At 39.2% G+C, this 20,798-nt stretch overlaps 1 protein-coding gene across 6 annotated transcripts in view; it reads left to right on the top strand.

Moving 5' to 3' along the window:
- PHACTR2 (phosphatase and actin regulator 2) overlaps positions 1-12,180 on the top strand; it is a 134,105-nt gene extending 121,925 nt beyond the window's left edge. For 4 of the 6 annotated variants that reach the window (XM_061471690.1, XM_061471694.1, XM_061471693.1 and 1 more), the window contains 2 exons: positions 4,038-4,099; positions 5,119-5,379. In XM_061471690.1, the coding sequence (XP_061327674.1) occupies positions 4,038-4,099; positions 5,119-5,364 (308 nt within the window). In that variant the 3' untranslated portion in view covers positions 5,365-5,379. Of the gene's footprint in view, positions 1-4,037; positions 4,100-5,118; positions 5,717-7,362; positions 7,440-10,601 lie in introns of those variants that run through there. The other 2 variants (XM_061471695.1, XM_061471691.1) reach the window with 2 other exon arrangements.
- Positions 12,181-20,798: the final 8,618 nt, after the last annotated feature.

Here is a 20,798-nt window from a genome sequence, read left to right as displayed (position 1 = left end):
GAAAAGTAATATTTGAAAGTAGTATTTTGAGTAATATTTATCAGACTTTAAGATTACATTAAATGGTAAAGGTGCAAAGGTTTACTTCAGGATTAAACCCAACCCAAATCTTTTAAGAAGTTCAGACGTCAGTATTTTTTTTTCTTTTTCTGTATTTCCAGTTACTGAGAAAATCTGTCTTGAAAGACATTTTGTTTAGACAATGTTTCCAGATAAACCAGTTACTGAAAATCCTGTGACTGAGTACGATCATACGACATGCAGGCAGATTTCTATAAAAACAATTTGGATAAAACTACTCAGACTACTTCTGAGTCTTCCCACACTAAAACAAAGTTCCGATAACTCAGGAGTGAACTTGAAAGAATAGATAAAGCCCTGTGTTTTTAATAAAGACAAGTTTCTTGTGTACTGGCTTTGAGCCAGTAGTATTTATAGTGTTCCATTATGGCAAAGAACCTTTCTATTCTTTCAGGAATTTTGGATTAAGGTAACTGTATTTTTTCCTGTATTTGTAAGGGACAGTGAGCTTCTTGTGCTGTGCACCTGCATGCCTGCCAGTACTGGCTTTGTAGAAAACAGGGGTTAGCTTATTAAGGAATATTAATGGTTATCATTGCTTGTAAAATGAGGAAAGAGAAAACACTTTGTGTGTTCCAGACTGCTGCAAGAGGCAAGCACTTTGTTCGTCTTTTTCTCTTTCCCTGCAAGCCCACAGAGAAGTCTAAACATAGCTAATCCCATAGGAACACAGTGGAAAGTTCGGTTTTACGCTGCGGGAGTACTTTGTGGTCAAGAATGGAGCAGTCCTCAAGCAGAACAATTCTCTCTTCTCTTTTCCCCTTCTGCTACAAAACAAATATCCCACTGAACAGGTGGTGGCCAGACTTAATATGGCAAAAATTGCAGGAGCACTAATGTATAGATGTCGGGGAAGCTGCTTGTTTGGCTTGCTAAATGATACTAAACGGAATTGCTTCAGTTAGGAGTTTGATCCCAGTTTGACCTCCTAGGAGCTGCAGGCAGGGGAGGAGGAAAACCGTAGTTTTTCTGGGATCTAACTGCAGACTCCTGCAAGGAAGGGCGCTTGATGTGCTGGTCTTTTGCCAGTACGGCAGCAGCAGGACATCTGAGGAGGGGACTTGCAGCTGGGAACATTGTGTTTGTATTTTCTTACCCCATATTGCACAGATTAGATCTGTTTTAAGGTGGAAGGCAGCCAGAGTATGTTCCTATGCATTAATGTGTTCCTGTTTGGGCAAGTGAGTCAGTTGGTACCTGCAGCCAAAAGCTGGCCCTCCGGCTGGAATTTTCCACAACACCTGAAGGAAGCAGAAGCACTAGACCCATTCTTTTTAGCACCACACATCTTAACTCACTATGGTAACTTTCAAAACTTTTATCTTAAGAGAAGAAAAACATACTATAGGTTTTACTGTTGATAGGAATTTATATCCTATGAACAATGTTTTCATAGCACCAAGCTTAAAGCAGCAACACTGCCCAGCAGGCTGGGGATGGGAAGGAGGGGCCACAGATGGAGGGCCACCTACTGACCAGCAGATTCATTATATTAGCAGCAGCCACCAGACTTCAGTCTTTTTCCTTTAGCTCTTGAGTTTATTCCTAGAAGTGAAGCAACTTGGGTGTGTAGTGCCCTTCCTGCTTCCTGACCTCTCATACAGAAGACTGTTTCCCACATGTTTGATTGTCTCCTGCTTTACCTGGGAGTGAAGGAAGCTCTTGGTGCCCCCTGTTGGAGTTGCCCTCCAAAAGGTGGGCTTCCAGTTCTCGACAGCCTTCTCCAGGACCTGCCTGGATCCTCTGCCCAGCAGCTAAGATGATGGCCTTGCTCATCACCCATTTCTAGGTGGTTTCTTGTGTCCAGCCATCCTTTCATACAGCCATCTGCTACCCGCTGTGAGATAGCTTTACAGCTTGAGATGGGCAGCTAACCTTCAACCTTCCTAAATGTCCGCATCAACTTTTTTGAGTTATTTTATCCTCCCCCAACTATTTCAGGTGGCTGTGCTGTTGGTAGTTTTTCCTTAAGGTATGAATTAAGCAGTGCGAGCCACTATTTTTCACACTGTCTTATTACTGTATCTTAGGAGACACGGTGGTTTAGATAGCAATAAGATGTGAATAATGCAGAATGTATTTTACGAACTAAATTAAGAAAAGGCAGTACAGTGATGTGTATATCCAGCTGCATTTTTTTTCTGCTGTGTCTGCTACTGGAGAATTTCTGAGGTAGGACCTAAGCTACTCAGTTCATAAGGGGACAAAATTTTTTATGCCAAATGATTCTTAGGTAAATGGAACCCCAGATTAATAGATTTTATTTAATTACCTCAGTTACTATGTCTATTGATTGGAAACACAGTAGGTTTAAACAAAAGCCTACAGATGATTTACCTGTCTTAAAACAGCTAGAGAGCTTTTGATTTTGTTAGGCAAAGTTGCTATAAAAAGAGTTCACATTTAAAGTTACAAGTCCTTAAATACACCCAACTTTTTTATTGATAGATGTATTAATTAAAAAATATTAAAATGTAAATTAATCTTTAACTCTCCGTTCTTCATTTTCTGTCAGTTTACAGCTCCTGTATGGAAACAGACCATCCTTATCTTCACCATTTATGAGAAAAGCTATTAATAAACCATAAACTACATCCACATTTCAGTATCTCAGTAAAATCACCATCAACATGAAATCCAACCCAATCCTGGCAGCAAGCCTGCGCAATTGCATCTTGCTGTTGGAAACTTGGGGATAGTGTTGGACACTCCTCACAGAGCAGGTCTTTCGGCTGCCATCACTTTTTCCTGCTGCAACCTTCTTCTTTTTCTTTTCTTTGTCATTTGTTTCTCTTCCCCTTTCCTTTGCATTTTTCCTGCATGAGAGCCTTTGAGTTAGCAAAGAAAATCTTCAAATACCACGAGGTGTCCTGTCGTAGTGTTGCTTCCAGTGTATCAGTCATGATACAGAAACTCCTCTGTGGCCAGGCTGTCCATACTAACACAGCAGGCTTGCCATAGCAGACAGGGAAAATAGGACTACAGGATTTAAAACCGCCTTTTTATCTATACAACAGACAAATTAATTCCTTTACATTTATAGTTAGCCTTGAACTGTAATGTGGAATACATAACCCCCAGCCGTGAATAAAACAGGATCAGAATTTTACAGGTATCTCTAGATGGGATATTTCAGGCACAACAAAGTTAACATTGCATATAACCCTCAGAGGTGGGCTAAAAGGGCAAATAATATTCTTCAAAATGTACATTAAAAATGCTGAGTCCATATGAGCATGCCTTTGTAAGTGTGCTTTTCACTCAAGACATCAAGTTGGGTTAGCACAGAAATCTGTTGAAAGCGTATTTCAGTCTCATGCCCAAATACATTAAAAAATGCATATACCATTTCCTGCTGTACTTGTTCATTTGGTCTAGCTAGTGGCCCTTGATCAAGAGGGCTTGAGTGCTGAATCACACCCCCACATTATAAAACCAGAAAAAAAAAAAACATTAAAGTAACAAAACCAATTTGCACTAACAAATGATGGTGAAACAAATTGTCACTGACTCATTGCATCCTGTAGCAGTAGAGGACACTCAGCTGGTTCAGCTACTCAGAACAAACTTTTTTCTTGAGCCTTATGAGTAATTAGACTCTAAAGTCAGTAGGAGGCATGTTGGAAATAAAAGCAAGTGATTTTAATGCTGAAACATCAGGCAGCTCTTTCAGGGTACTACTTTGCTGTTACATAGAAAATGACAGACGCCACCTCTGCTGTGCTCCTGACCCACAGTGGTGACTTGAGATGTCTAAAGAATCAGGGGAAACGAGGATAGGGAAAAGAAATGAGAGCACACAAAACCTAAAAGGCAGACAGTGCAGGCAGGATCACCCAGAAATATGAGGAAACATGGGCCAGGATTTAAGTCATGAAGCTTTCAACCAAGAAAAACACAGTATGTGCAGTTCTACTACTTAAATATTCACTCCTTCTTATCTCTTCTGAAAACAGAGAAAAATGAAGAAGAGGAGCAGGAAGCCAAAAGAGAAATAAAACGTAAACTCAGTAGAAAGGTGATGATGCGTTTTTTGTATTGTATATTTGTGTACAATTATTCTAAGAATTGTTGTATATACATTACTGCAAATGTCCATCACTTCATGCCCCAGTCTAGAAATCTGTTGAAAAAGCAGTACAAGCCCAGTCCACCATGGGGGAAACTCCATCCTGGCCAGTTTTCCGTAACTGCGGGAAAAGCATATGGAGTCTGGCCATGCTTAATATTTGTCTGTGTAAGCAGGGGAGAGAAATTACACATATTTGCTCAGTGAGAATGGCCACTGCTCTCATGTTAGAGGCCAGATGTACCTGTAGATCCACTCTTCCCTCAAGCAGCAGAGAAGGCAGCAAAACAATGTGTGCCCTAAGAAATTCCTTCACCATTCTTCTGACTGCCTTGGCCACTGCAGGTGGGATTGCACTCTCTGTCCTGGAAATAAAGCAGTTAGGAATGGATCTGCTGCCCTGACTTCAGGAGCTTGTTCTGGGACAGGATGGGGGAGTTTTCATACGTATTCCTAGTCTGCTCTTCTCTGCAAAAATACTTTCTTTAATATGATCATCTTTAGTTAATTAAAGTGAATATTGTTTTGAGGTGAATGAAACAATTTGGCATCATAAATGACCCCAGATATTCAAACCCAATCTTTTTAGTTAGGCAGGCACCTCCAAATCCTGCTTATTTTCAGTATTATAGTTGAACATGGCAGACTGTGTAACCATTAATGCAAACGGACTACTGCCTATTGGGGTAAATGGTGTGACAGTTGCAAAGTCACAATTAATATTCCAGGGATAACTGTCATGATTCTTTGTGACCTGCCCAACAAAGACTATTTTTATAATGGAAGAAATTAGGTTGTGCTGCTTCCCCATTCCCGTGCAGCACTCCCAGGGTGATGCCTTTTTATAGCTACCTGAAAGTGACCCTATTTAGAAATACCACTAGAATTCTCTTGGGATTACATCATACCCTCTTCTTTTGTTTTATTTCTTCTTATTAAAAGTACTGTTTTCTGCCTCCTGCTTACAGCTCAGCCTGAGGCCTACAGTGGCTGAACTTCAAGCAAGAAGAATCCTTCGATTTAATGAGTATGTGGAGGTCACGGATTCTCCAGATTACGACCGTCGTGCTGACAAGCCTTGGGCTAGGTTAACTCCCGCAGACAAGGCAAGGGACAAACTTTTAGATTATAAGAAAACTCTTGCATATGTCACTTTTGGGGGGCTTTCCTGTGGTTTACATCCTCTCAACGCTGGCATCATGAATGACATCTGATAGAAGCAGTGAGATTGTCATGGTACTACTATGCATCTATTGCTTGCACCTAAGAAAACCCACTTAGGTGCTTATTAAGAGCATATTTGCCAACTCCATTATGGCAGTTCAGGCCAGTATTTCCTGTATTTTTAAAACCTTGCTAAGACAGGTACACACTGTTAGCAAAGATGGCCACTACCTGTGGGATTCAGGCAAGGTTTCTGCAGGCAGAATCCTGTGTCACTGCCACTGAGAGTTATTTTTGCAACTCACTGAAGTGAAAAAAGGGAGAAGCTGCTCCATCCTCCTAAGAGTTCTTGGCCACAACTAGAAGTGTGGGAACTGACCATGTGCATGCAGCATACCTTGGGAAATCTGCCTCCAACATGCAGTTAATAGTTCCTCTGCCTAACTACAAAGGATGAGACAAATGATTCTGCGATTCTCTTTCAAAAAACAGATCAGTCAAAGAGTATCATAAAATACTCTTCTATTTCCCTCCTATACCACTTCATAAAAAGAAAGGTCTAGGATATATGTATCAAAAAATGCTGGACCTTTTAGCATTGGTTCTGAACCAGCTTTTACAGAAATCATAAGAGATGTGCTTGGCATGAGAACTGGTTAAGTGCAAGAACCCACTATCTTTTAGCTATGCACTGTGAAGCACTGATTTTATTTCGGCTTGTATTTTAGTATTAATGCCAGCTCATCTGACAATCAAAGGAGAATCTCATATGAAGTCAAGGTGGAGACCTTAAAAATGTACCCAGAAGTGTTTGTAGATGCAGGCTCTGGGAGGTGCTGAGCACTCTCAAGTCCTTATGAAGTCTCTGTGGGAGGTTGGAGCACTCAGGTTTACCTAGGTTTAACCAGGGTAAACTGCACTAGAAGAAGCAGGGGTGTTTCGTGCCTACTTCAGGGTAGGAGCTTTTAATCTTAATTCATTTTGTAATGAACAAGTGCCCAAGGCTGGTTCTGTGAGCCCCACGTTTGTTGGCCTGAGCAGAAACACAGACCTCAGGTTGCCTGGAAAGTCTCTTGCCCTTTTTCCCAGGGAGGTCATTTTTCTAATTCCAGTGGGAGCAGAAAACTGTACTGTAACTATGTTAGGGAGCTGGAGCTCTGGTGTCTTTGCTGCTCACTTGGTGCTCAGAAATAGGTGTTACTTTCCTAGCTGTTACAGCAGTCTCATGTAAGAATCCTATTGTGGCTAAACAGAACCACCCCCTCCTCAAAATGAAGTTTCTCATTTATGAGACTGCAGTCTGGTGATGCTGTAATTTTATCATGCTGCTTGCCTGTTTTGTGCTGAAAGGCATGCACACCAGATGAGATTTCTTTAGGGATTAATGAAATGATACTGCTTTTATTTAAAATGGTGAAAGAAAAGAGTGAGTAAGAAAAACTGTTGTTCCATTCCACAGTGAAGGTAAGAAAACTTATGGCATAGAAACAGAGCCCTTGTAGTATATATTAGAATATTTCAGAAATTATGTTCAACACCTGATGAAGTAAGCTGCTTATCACTTTATTAACATAAAAAACAAGGCATTTATAAAGTGTGCTGGATTTCTGCTTCATTAGAATCTGCCAACTGAAAATGCAAGCCTGAAATGTCCAAATATTTTACATCATTTTGCATAAAACTAATCAAGACAAGTGACTAATTTCACTTAAAGAAATGCTACTCATCTTGCATTCCTGAAGTCCTTTCTTCATCAGGGAGATAGGAGGCCCCTGCTGTGTGTACAGTGCCTGTGCAGGCAGTGACACTCACCAGCTCCTCAAGGGCTGTGCCTGGATCCCATCTGGCTGCATACTCAGCAGTTGGTTGTCCAGGTAATCCAATCCTGTGCCCATTTTTGTCTGTAGCAAGTGCCACATTTCAGCAGGAGGTCGATTCACCCATTGCAGGAGACTTGGTGTTTCTTTGTTGGCACTGTTTCTTTGTAGTGTATTACTGCTCCATATAACTGTAATTGAAAAAGTCTTATTAGTCTTATTGCTTATTAGGCAGCCATACGGAAAGAACTGAATGAATTCAAAAGCACAGAAATGGAAGTACATGAGGAAAGTCGGCAATTTACCAGGTAGGTAAATCCCTCTTCTTGCATAAACTGAGGAGATGACAGTGACCCTCTGCCTTTCTGCAAGTCCTGTGCAGTTGTGTCATGACTTGTGTAGATTCCTACCGTAAGTCCCCTTGACTCCCACCTGAATGCCATCACTGATTCTGTTGGGATTCCTGTTGTTGCTGGTGCCATCTCAGAATCTAAACTGATACAGTAGTGAAGGTGACTGCAATGGATCAGTTACTTCATTGAAAAAGATCGTTTGGGAAATCTAAAAAACAATCCTTTGAGAGGCATTTCTTGCAGATGAAGTTAACAGTCCTCAAGCACGAAGTAAGGGCTGTTCTTCTCTGGTAGTACTCCCTTGCTCATGAAAGTGAAAGAGTGTCACAAGCAAAATTCACAGTGGGAGATGTGTTTGGTGATTTCTGCCATCGCGTAGTTCATTGCTTGATTTCATAACTTCACTGGTTTTTTTCTCACCAAACATGATTATTTTTGTTTTTAATACTACTGTAAAGTCACTGAAGTGTAGATATAACACAAGAAAATTAATTTTCAAAAAAATCAAACCAGTTCCACAAACAGCAACCCTAAGCCAGGAGATGAACTGGGAGGCATGGTTTCAATCTAGTGTTGCATTCTGACCATTAGGAAATGTCTTCTTCAGACATGGATATGTATATTTTCATTTGGCTTCTGATGTCTTTTTCTCTTCAGCCAGTAGGTAGTATATCTTCTTCAGAATATATAAAAATGTCACTTTAAAAAAATGGTCATCCTGAGGGAGAGAAGGAAAATGAGCAGGAACAGAAACCTGGCCGTGCACTGAGAGAGATGGAGTGTGACCTCCTGCTTATGTTGTTACGTTTTTTGTGTTGCATTGCAACACAGAAGCATAAGTACAGATAGGCATGAGTCATACAAAAAAAGAATTGGGTTTTTCTTCAGGAGAATTGAAAACAATCGAGACTGGTTACAATTGGATTCTTAAAGGTGAACCAAAAATCTCAGGGGTCCAGTGGAGGGAAAAACCAATTAAGAAGTAAATGATTTGTTTTGAGGAGGGTCTTGGAAAATGGAATAACAAATAGCCAAATTGTGATAAATACAGGCAATGCTTCTATAGGGACCTGAGGGAAATCAGGCTCTCTCTCTGCTCCCTCATCACCCTCCTTTTTTCTTGGATTTTCAGTGGTCATGTTGTGGAGCCACTGCACAGAAGTCAGCAGAATAGCACTAGAAAAGCCACTTAAGAGCAGAATTAGATGCAGATGTTTAAACTCAATTGCAGTTTTGAAAATAAAAAGAGATTCCATTTCCTCTGGGGCCTCTCATTAAAAATTAATGTAGTTCACCACTGCATTTGCATTGATGCAATAAAACTGATTTGTTTTAAGAAACCCATAGACAAAAGCTTCCAGCTAGAGAATGAATTGTTCATCTTTTAATTTTTTTTCAAGATCACTGAGAGAATACAAACCAAAAGGCACTTGTGTTGGCAGCTGGTTACCTGGCTGGTTAACAAATGCTTATTTGTGTAGGTTTGTGATAGAGTGAGACAACAAGGGAGCTACATATTAAATAAAAATAGCTTATAGCATATAGTTTATTATATTATTACATATTCAGTGCAAGGTGTTTTAATGTTATAGTCAGTATTTACAATAACTTTGTATCGTTAAATTTTGCTCTTAAGCTTGGGAAAGGAAAAACCCTGGTTTTCATTGTTCATCACTTTCTGTAATGACTGTCAGTTGAACTGTTTTTCTACTCGTAGTAATTTAGATTAATTCCTTCTGTTATTTTATAACAGAATCCAAGAAACTGAGCTCCTAAAAATAGAGAAATAAATAAACGTTTGGGAAGAGGATATTAGCAGATGTTTGTAAAGTGCTTCTAATGGAAATGCTATATATAGTCCAATATATCATTGTTCTACACAAATCCAAAAACCTGGTGTCCTTTTTTGCAGTGCACTGTGCCCTCACTTAGCAGATGAGCTGCATCTTTGTGAATGTCAGCTCTTGTGTACACCTCCTTTATTTGAGAAAGACATCCCTGTATTGTACTGTGCCACATTACAGGGGGGATGTGTGGCTTGTTTGCCTTTCTCTTCTCTGGAACTGAAGAGAAAATGTGTCAAATAAAAACTTAAATAAATCTACTGTATTAGGTGCATCATTACCTATGCTTTTTTTAAAGCTGCTGCATCTTTTACTACTTCATGGATGGATGGATAGATAGATAGATTAGATAGATAGATTTTTTTTTTTTAAGCCTTTTAAACAGGCATTTAGAAATCTGGTGATAGATGTGCTGAGCATGTGATATTGGTGTCCTTATTACCTTTTTGCCTGGATTCATGACACTTATGCTGAGTTAGAGTTTCAATTACTGTAGGTTGCTAACTTATTATAGAAAAGGTTGGTAACACCCTTTGGAGCAACCTACCTCTCTGTCCATCATACAGACAATCTGAAGTGATGTACATCCCCTACCTAAAAGTATAAAAACTAGTGAGGTGTCTTTGGGCCTTCTTGTGTCACAGTTGGCTGCTCTTAATAGGATGAAAGCATCTACAGTGCTGAAAAATTTGCTGCTTTCTTAAAAAAATCCAGACTTTTTTTTAGCCTCATTTTGCAGAAGGATTAAAACCAAGAAATTTAAGCTTTGTGGCTTAAATTTACCGACAGTGTCCAAATAGTTGGTGCGATTGCAGCTAAATCTGTACTGGCAAACAAAACAGCCAGGAAGCTGTTCTCTTGCGCTGAGGCCAGCAGCCTTGGCAGAGCTTAAATTCGTGCAGTTAACCTCTTCCTCCCACCCCAAAACAGGGCAATGTCCCTCTATACACTATCTGTCTGCTAATATCAGCCATGCCCAAGTGGTATCTGAAGAGTACTGGCTGATGCGAGCAAAACTGTGCCAGGGACCACAGTAACAGGTTAAGGGTATGGACAAACAGATGGACACCAGTGCTTGAGATACACTGTAGCCCTGTTTGGTTTTCTAGTAGAGACAGACAGTGGGGAATAATAGGGCTGACTGATCCCACACAGACCAGGAAAATCAGGAATAATTCTATTCAGGCAACAAATGTAAACAGCTGTCAGAGCAGGATGAGGATCAGTGTCATTGTAATGTAATTCTAAGTTTCTTAATGATTTATCATTTCAGGTTTCATCGTCCATAACTGTTTGACCACATCCTCTATTTCATGCAACAATTTTCTTTGGGGAAATCATGAAGTCCTGAAGACCTGAGATTGCACTGGAATTTGACAGAGTATGAGTGTGTGCTACAGCTTACCCTGAGGTTAATGAAGGATGTGGCCCTCATCTTTATCAATGGACAAACACTTTGTCTAGGAGGAGAACCCACATGAAGTGTTTGTCAGTGTTAAGACAGACCATGGTTCTGTGGCTGTCTCACACAGATCAGTCGGTGGACTTCTTCATCCGAGCTCCACAAGTCAGGAAGTGCTGAAGACAATCGCTTGAGAGCCTGTCACCAGGAACTCATCAGACTTCATAGGGTTGTGAATGAGGGTAACTGAGTGTGAAAAGGACTGAGGGCGTGGGAGAAGAGAGACTTCACTTGTTGATCCACAGACAAGAGTGGAACAGATGGGACTGCTCAACAATGCACTTGGCCAGTGGGAGAAACTATTTTTTAAAAGAAACTGAGAGTGTGAGCAACTGTGCATGTATTTTTTCTAGCGGCCACAGCCTGTCTTAGAAAGACAGCAAGCCACAAGTCCTCATGTCATCAGTACTTTAGTGAAAAACTGTAATTTTCTCTGGTGCCAGTAAACACAGTTGCCAGAAATTAGTCCTAGTATAACACAGCTGTCTTTTTTAAAATCCCAGTGAGCATGCTTCAAGAAAATACACTGAACATTCATACAGAACAAGTTATATATTTTGGGGGTTTTAATGTTGACATACTCCTGATACTCAGAAATACATAAACAGGATTTGAAGGACAAATAACGTGACACTATGAATGCAACAAAATGCTTCATGTTTAGAAACACTCCTTACTGTCTGTCACTTGCTATTCAAACCAGAGGGATCATCATCTTTCTCACCCATGGCAGGCAGTGGAGACAACTTTGACATCATGCTAGAGTGAATTCAAAATCAGAATTTAAATTAGGCACAGAAGTCTTTACTAGTAGGCTTGAGCAGTGATTACGAATGGGACTTTTTACATTCAAGGACTCTTGCACTGCTTTGAGGAAGAACTCCCAGATGAATAAATCTGTCTTCAGCCAGTGGTCCTGTAAAAGTGAATGGAAATTTCTTAGAGTGTCTGCAGCCTGTTTTGTTGAGTGTGAAGATTGCTTCTTAGATTCATAATTTTTTATACTGTCTTGAAATTGTACATGTGAATACAGTACTATTAAAATGAAGTGGTATGAAGTGTGAAAGGCAATACATGGTTTCTCTAAGTTGGCCCAAAGGCCTATTAAAAAGCCTGTGGCATTGTTTACACTAAGAAATTCTCTATCTTATATTAGCACTTATTTATCCTTTGAATTAATGTACACAACATTTGGGGGGGCTCTGGAATTCACTTATGCATACATTTAATGCAGTATTACAATATATTTCCTATTTATCCTTTCTAATGTGTGTACATATTACAAATTATTTTTGTCTTTTATGTGCCCTTCTAGTTTTTAATTTTGAAGTGTAAGTATTTCTTTTTCAGGCAATAAAAGGTCTGTGTAGATGTGATTTTTACCTCAGAACCTGCAGTAGATTCTTGTGGAATGTTTTCAGTTTATAAAATTGCAGATTGTTGTTTTAGATGTCAGCTTAAAGGCAGGAAGGCAAGTTGGTGGCTAAAATTAGATCTCCCCCTTTACTGATATTACAAGAGGACCAGCTTTGTATAAATGGGGTGGATTATTTTAGTAAAGAGCACTTCTAATAACAGGAGCTGTCACTCTTATTTTTAGAGATTGACAAACTTTTCTTTTTTAAAAATCTGTATTTAAATGACTCCTAGGATTGCATACATTTTAGTAAAAGTCTGGTGATGTTCAGATCCCAAAATATCAATAACCAAATAAAATAACCATCTACGTGCTTGTAGCAAAGAAAAGGAAGCACCGCCTTCCCTTTTTTAAAGGAATCAATAAAAGCCATTAGGATTCCATTTGCAGAAAACAGTTTAGTTTCTGTGGGTCCCATGATTTTATAAATATAGAAACACCACTTTGACATCAAGGAAGCAGTGAAATGTATTCTTTGGCACTAAATCATACAGGAATGATCAGGCCACTAGAGTGAAGGTTTGTCAGCAGTTCTGGTAGAATCCTAATTTTTACTTTTAGGATTTGAAGAGTAAACTTAAAACTTAACACTAGCACATCATAAACATTTCTCCTGCTTAAACTTTGTTGTTGTTGTTGCCAAATTTAGAAATGTGTGTCCAAAATCCTATAAAGGTCTATTGTATTGACTTTGAAGTATAAACCACAGCATTTCACTTCAAAGGAAACAAGTGGAGGAATTAAATAGACCTCAGTGTTGCCTTAATCACTTTGGAGCATTTGAAAGCGGGCGTGATGCTAAAGGCAGAAGGATAGCTATTGCACAGGCAGAATAACTTGGACAAATGTAAAGTCAGACTATATAAACTATACAGTAGCTCCACTGACATGCCAGAGTACATACAGGTTACACAAGCAAACCAAAACTTGCTAAATTCTTAGAATGGAGTGAATGAATTGACTTTGCAAGAAGACATTTCTCTGTTGTAGGCGTGGAGCATGGATGGAAAGACATGCCACCTTCTCTGTGTTTTAACAGTTAAACTGCAAAGATGAGGATACAACTTCTGGCTCAGACCTCCTCAAGCTGTGTTTTGCCGTAAGACATGAGGATATACATAGGTGAGCTATTACTAAGGCTTTCCCTATCCTCCTTCAGGGTCTGGGTTTTTATTAAAGTATTCACTACAAGCCATTGCTAGAGGCAGAATACTATCCTGGATAAAGATGCTGTTTTAGTTTCTAATCTTTAGTTTCTAATGTAATTTCTTATTATTTTGATGATTTTGGTCCACAAGTCAGCAAACTACTTAGCCAAATTTATGTAACTGGACAAAAAGTTTTCTTCATTGGAACTTATGTAAAAACATAGTGTACTTGCAGAATTAGAATTATATCTATTGTGTACTGTACCCACACACAGACATAAAATTGTATATACTATTTTTATATTCTAAGTATCCACTGTCAGAAAAACAACAGCTGTAGAAAGTAATCCATGCAATAAAAAATAACAAGATTTTGATATGTTACTATGTGCAGTAAAGTGAGTTTGCTTTACCTTACTGAGCTGCCTAAAGTCGGTTTCTGCTGTATCTCCCAGTCCTTTGTATTCATGATTTTGAATGTCTTCAAGCTGCTACAACAGCCTGTTGGAAATAATGTCATGTACCTGTCTGTGGTGCTGCATGCTTGTTAGAAGGGAAAAATCAGGACAAGTCCTGAGAAACTCCTGAGTAAGTAATCCTTGAGGATAAAAATAAAAAGAAGTAAAAAAGGCAAATTAAAAAATAACAATTTCCATGCAATGTATAGCACAGACCAGTTGTCTAAAGGGATCACTGTGTCAATTTTTATCAAGTTGGACAAATCATTTAAATGTCATCCACAACATACGACAAACCTTACATGCAGACCTGTGTTCCACAGAGTCAGGTATGAGCTCAGATGTTTACATCCACACAAAGAGAAAATTACTAGCTTGAAGTAGTAGTGCTGAAATGACCTCACACATGAGATTTTTGTTGGTAGGATTACACATGACAGCATGTCGCTGTGAGTGCAGAAAAGTGGATGCTTACAAATCCTGATTTCTTCTTCACATAATAAATTGAAATGGTTCTAGAATTGTCTCTCATCTCTCTCTTCTTTCAGGCAATATAAATCAGTTCTTATATCTGAATTTAGTTGTTTCAAATGAAAAATAGTCTATCAGAATTCCTTCCAATTGTAATATATGTGTTGATTCAACAAGTACCAAAATTAATTATTTAAATGCTAATGATTATTTAAGCTAAATACCATTTCAGCTGGTGATTTGGATAAAGGTAGGACCAGCAGCAGTGTCTCTTCAAAATCACTGAAAGTATTCACAGACATTTGTAGGTCTACAAGAGTATATTTATTTGTTGGGTTTAACATTTGCCTACAGTTGTGCATGTCCCTTGCTGTAGTGGACTTTACTGATTTCTGATGTGGTGTGGGCCAGGGCAGCACCAGCTACTGCTTTGTCCACACTGGACAGCTAGTGCTTTGAGAAGCACCACAACCTCAGTGCTGACATGTAAAAACCATATCAGATGAACACTTTTCTTCCTTTTTCATTGAAAACCAAATGAAAACTGTGAAAGGAAGGGATGAAAATATCTCTGAAATTACAGAAATTTGTCCCCTCCTTCCAGGTGAGATTAGCACATTGTTTCCAGTGGAGATGCTTCAATCCATGTCTGTGACACAGACATCAGAGAAATTGTTTCAAAATAGCTGCCACTAACCTGAGTATAAATACAGTCTGAGCCACGATTTTATATCATAAAATGGGAGGAAGATCCAGCCAGCAAGGGCTAAAAATGTCTTACCTAGTCTGGCGGCCTGGGAATCAACTGAAATCCCCTCATCAGCTGCAGCTAGCAGTAGGTTGGAGCCAGGGTAGTGAGAGCCATGCTGTCATCTGGGTACCTGGCAGACTGCATCATTAGGACAGGTCTGTCTGAGCACTGCTGGCATCCTAACTAGGGACTAGAATATAAGCCTGTATCTTAATGCTGTTAATGCTTTAATGATAAAGTAAACCATGCTAAAAGACTACATTTGCATTAAATTGTTAGGTATGCCAGAACTGTGTCTTTCAATGCTTTCATGTTGTCTATTTTTATTCATATCTCTAGGAGTTAAGACCTGTGCCACTGCTATAAACTAAAATAAAGACATACTCAGGGTGAAACACAGAATAAACTTGCTTCCTGCCTTTAGGAGCTCCACATTTAGCTCCATTATTGTTACTATCTTAATTCTTACTGTACAATGAATTGCACTCTCAGAGCAATGCTCATTGCTGGGACCTAGCTTTTGATGAACAAAAAAGCAATTCTGAAGGTTTGTATTAGTTTGATGTTAAAATATTTTGAGAATCAAAAGAAAAGTAAATTCCCCAGAATAGCTTAAAGCTTCTGTTTAAGACACCTGGAAAAAAATTATGAAAGCGTATCTATATAGAGAAAGGGAGAAATTGAGTAAAAACAACATATTTCACTGTACTGTTTTGACAGGTTTCCATTTATTAACTTTAATGATTAATAAGATCTTGTTTCACTTTGTCAGTGCTCCCATGTTGTTTCAGGATTTTAATGGAAATAGAGCTCATGTGAACTAGATACACCATTTCACCACTATTTCATTATTTTCTAGAAGCTAAATATTGCATTGGGTAGGAACAAAGAAAGTAATGGTATTCGCTGTATTTCCTTGTTCAATCATTAAATCTTTATATTAAAATATAAAGTCTTGCAATACTATGTCAAATTTAACCATATTTGAACCTTGTTATAATATAGTAAAATGTTGCTGAACATATTTTCCTTTCACTACTTTGTGTGGTGGTATATTGATTTGTAAACTTGTATAAATTTTGGAAATTAAACAAATACTGTGTTTCGGACAATTATTTTAGCTGGTGTGATTTGGAACAGAAAGATATCAATGGCTTGTTTGAATGGGCATCAAACTATATGAGCAGGGGTGGGAAGGGTGTGGAGATGGCACATGCTAATTCATAGAATCATAGAATCACATAACGGTTTGGGATGAAAGTGACCTTAAAGATCATCTTGTTCCAAACCCCCTGCCATCGGCAGGGATACCTTCCACTAGACCAGGTTGCTCAAAGCCCCATCTAACCTAGCCTTGCACACAGTAAAAAATTTCTTCCTAATAAAAAATTGCATTTAAATGTTCAAATAGCTCATAAGATTTCCTTTTTTTTTTTTTTTTTATTCCTCCCTGAAAGAGAAATAGAATTCTATTTGCACCTAAATGAAAATCTAGGATAGGTGCAAGAACATTGCAGATTATATTGCTGTACCTCAAGAGCTAGTAAGTTTGCATCCTTTCCCATCATTTTATGAAGCAATTGCTCAAATAGTAAATCACAGCAGTATTAGTATGTCATGCATTGTAGACCCAACTGTACCTTAAACACTGGGCATTCAAGAATGTGTATGTCTCTTCAGAGCTGCAATGCACCGGGGAAGGTACTACTCAGTAGTAGCAATTCTTGCACATGTGCCTCTTTCAATCAAGTCTGCAAGGACACCACTGAGAGATGACTCTAGGAAGGACTGATAACCCACCCACACCAGTGCAGGTGGTTAGGCTCCAGCAGGGTCTTTCTAGGGCCCAATAAAGCCAAAAGGTTCTTAGGTGCTGAATATACTGTAAGCAGGCCACAGTCCCCTGAAATTAAATTTTCACATGAATTTCTTGCAATTAAAGTTTTGCAGCACATAATGGAGAGTGTCACTTATAAATAGGCACTGGGACAGTTCTTAGACTTCATTGTTTCTACTAATTTGCTAGAAAAGAGAAACAAATTATGCTCAATGTAACTTGCTTGAATTTCACTACATGTTCCTATTTACAAGTAAAATAAGGCAAACAAAATTCCAGACTTGGTTCCCCACTTGTCCGTCATACTGTATAGTTACTGGTAACTATAAAAATGTGTCTGAAACATTATCAGCTTAGAATTGCTGACATTTTAAAATGTACTTTCCATGTGTTTAATGACTTTCAAAACATCTGAGGCTCTGGAGAATCAATGCCAATAACTTTTCAGCTTATGCAGTGTGCATTTTCTGTAACAGTTATAAAGTGAATGCATTTACTTGTATTTTGGCGGCTTGACTTAGTGTGATTGAATATGATAACTATAAAGAAGTGGCTGATCTGATACTGCATTTTACACAGGTGTATTGATATCTGTGAATATAAGTAACTGGAGTTCTTACAAATCGATAGCTGCTTCTTGGTGTTTTATCTGTACTGTAGTGTATAATTATATATATACACAGACTCAAATATATTCCAATATTGTAATCTGAAAAATAGAATATGTATTATCTTTTTTATACAGTACATGTATTATGCTTGGTTTACGGTAGTTTTGTTTAACAACCAAAAAAGATGTGGGTTGCCTAGTTGTACAGTACTGTAGGATACTCTGCTGTGCACAGGTCCAAGTGCCTTAGACAAGTGTTTGGCTCTTTGAATTATAGGTCTATATGAATGGATATACATATAAATATAAAATGAAGAAAATTACCTCAATAAAATTGTTTAGAAAACCTTTACAGAAAACATTTTGTTCTCGAATCTCTAGCAAAAACATGTGTGTGTACAACAGAGTTAACTTCAGGCAGCTGCTACTTACTGGAAAAAGGCCTCCAGAGACCAAATTACAAGTCTCTCTGCATGGAAATGAGATGAAGGAAGTCTCCTGAAACTCCTTTCAATTTTGAGAGTCCTTCAAGAGTACCTGGTAGCTCTCTTGTGGGTGGTATATTCATGCAGAGGTATGTTCAATGAGGTGATAGTTATTTTAAAAATATAAAGTTAGTGGTCCTGCTCAGTGCTTCAGAGACCTAATTCATGCTTCCAGTCCCCAATTTTATTTTTTATTAGCAAGAAGTGGTTTTCGCTACTTTAGGTTTCATTGACAGCAGATCTGTGCAAGAATTACATCTCCTGCACACGAACAAAACTGATGTTTCACGGCTGAGTGTTCAACCTAGTCTGCTGTATGTCTGCCAGCCTTTTCATATTGCAAAGTGACTGATGATAACTTTTGCTTTTTAATTACTCTGCAATAACTTCTGCTTTGCAAGAACTAAGAGAAAATTATTAGCATAAGTTTCCTCACATGGAAGGCAAGATGTTGATTATGTTAAGGCAAAAGCATGCTTCCAAGAATATTATTTTTCAAGTGGCTGCCTTGACAGTGAGACCATTCCAATATTGACCATTCTTCTTCCATAAGCACGAAAGAAGTGGTTAGAAACCTGAACACTTTTCCCCTCAGTCTCTGTAGATGCTCTTCACTGAGTTTAAACTGAAAAGTGTCTCAGTAGAGAACACAATGGAAGAGTACTGTGGCATGGATGGCCTTGTAAGGCTTAGATGAAATCAAAAGCTTAAGTGAATTCTCCGAGACATTCTCTCATACACATTTCACATACATGTGATACTAAATTTCAATATTTTTATGTGTTGTAAATGAGTTGGGAAAAGATGAGATCCCTTAATTGTTAACAAAGGAGGCAATAGAGTCATAGGTTCGCAGGCTTTTAAGATCATTGTGTTCAGCCATTAATATGATGCTTATTATTGCTAATCCCTCTATCTTAAAACTAATCTCCACATGTATTACTGTTGGCATATACTATCAGTCTTCTGTGATAAGGGAGCCTGTTTTTTTAATTACAGTGTGAACATATAGATCCTTCTCGCTAAACAATTAGAATCTAAACAGGAAATACAGGTGGGGAATATGAATTAAAGCAAGACGGAAAACCTTGAGACTTAAAAAACAAAAGAAGCAAATTCAACTTACACATATGAAACAGACAGTTAGCAACAGAGCTGAGAGTAAACATTTTTTTTCCCACTTCCAGACAGATATGATGCTCCTAGACCAGATTTAGTGTATAAGGAATGACAGTACTGCCACTGTTAGGGGGTCATCACATTTAGGGGATTGCCAGTTACAATCCTGTTACCACATCTGCGTACAAGTACTTGGCACTTTTATGGGTGTCAGAGCTACCTCAGGAACCTGGAAGCAGTGAGTAATCTACTTTGTTTCCCTACAGATAAATGTATCTTTAACAGCTGGGCGATTCTGCTCTCAGCTACTTCATGAAAAGCTAGATCTGCTATTCCATCTGTCCCTGCTGCTCCTGTCAGGGGCAGTCCTGAAAACCCCATTCACAGCATGCAGTCAAAGGGTTGCTAACCTTCCAGTACCAGTACAACCTTCAGGTGGATGACAGCAGCAAGACCTCACCTTGTACTGTTAGGAAGCAAGAGGAAAGGAAGGTCTAACCTTTATACAAATCTATGCAGAGGTAATTTAATTACTCTGAGTACAGAAGTCGTTTCCATTAAGAGTGATGTGATGAAACTGGATTGTAAAGATGTAAGATTTCAGACAGAAGACTGAAAATCTAGGCTCTTTTGGAACTTTAGTGACATCTACTGAAAAACAATGAAATCCACTCAAATATGATTAAAGCTAGTATTTTATGGCATACATATACATACAGCTGTTTACGTATACACACATCAGATGTGGATAATTCTTTCTTATTTTTCAGGAACAGCCTTTCCATAGTTGTCACAGATTTAATTGCCTATATGCATATAGAAGAAGCTGCTCCCCCTGTGTTTTACACTTGCTTTTTGAAATGTAACAAAACAGTTTTACATCCTGCTCCTAAAATATTAAGCATGCTTTCCTTTTTCTTAGCAGAGAGCGTGTATGTGTGCGCCTGTGTGTTCGTGCACGGGCATGCTGCATGGCATAGACGTAATTTATACAGCTACAGTGTCATAGCACAAGAAATAGGAACTTATATATGTCAAAACACGGTTGATGCGAATACATATTATTTACACATAAGCTTTCAAACTCAGCTTGGACACGAGCTCGTGCAGAGCCAAACTGCAAAGGTGTGTGTGCCCTGTGGCACAGGTAGTTGAAGAGGCGAGCACTGCTGTGCTGCGCCTCCTGTCTCACACGGTTTCGTTATACGTGAAGTTTATTGCGTTTTATAGCCGCGCTGAGCACTCGGTGGAGTGACACGACTAACGCCTGTCACATAACCTCCTCTCGCCTCCTTCGCCTGCACCGCAGAGGCGCGCCGCTCAAGCCTGGGGACCCGTCCCGCGGCGCGCCGTCCTGCCGCAGCACCTACCGCACCTCCGCGCGCTGCCACAGCCACAGCCCCGCGCAGCTCAGCCGACACCGCTCCCTAAGCCCCGCCTCCCGCCCCGCGAGTGACAGCTCGGCCTCTGCGCACGCGTTGCTTCACGGCAAAGCGTGCTGCCAATAAGGCCCGCTGGGGGTCGTACCATTCTCCACCAGTTTTTGGGGGGAGTGAGAAAATATGCCTCTAGAGGATTGGAGAAAGTACCGCGCTTGAGTTCACGGAGCTTCTTTTTTATTAAAATACTACTTCAGTTTGAGGAAATCCTCATTGTTTTGTTACTGGGTAACAAAAGGCCCTGCTCGACCTGGCAGCCTATCACCTTTCCCC

Source organism: Pezoporus flaviventris, unplaced genomic scaffold (genome assembly GCF_033815535.1).
Source record: "Pezoporus flaviventris isolate CSIRO_AGI_PZ_B2104156 unplaced genomic scaffold, CSIRO_AGI_Pfla_v1 ptg000066l, whole genome shotgun sequence".
NCBI classification, from domain to species: Eukaryota; Metazoa; Chordata; class Aves; order Psittaciformes; family Psittacidae; genus Pezoporus; species Pezoporus flaviventris.
Note: the sequence above shows the minus strand (reverse complement) of the source record. Positions and strands in the feature narration are given on the sequence as shown.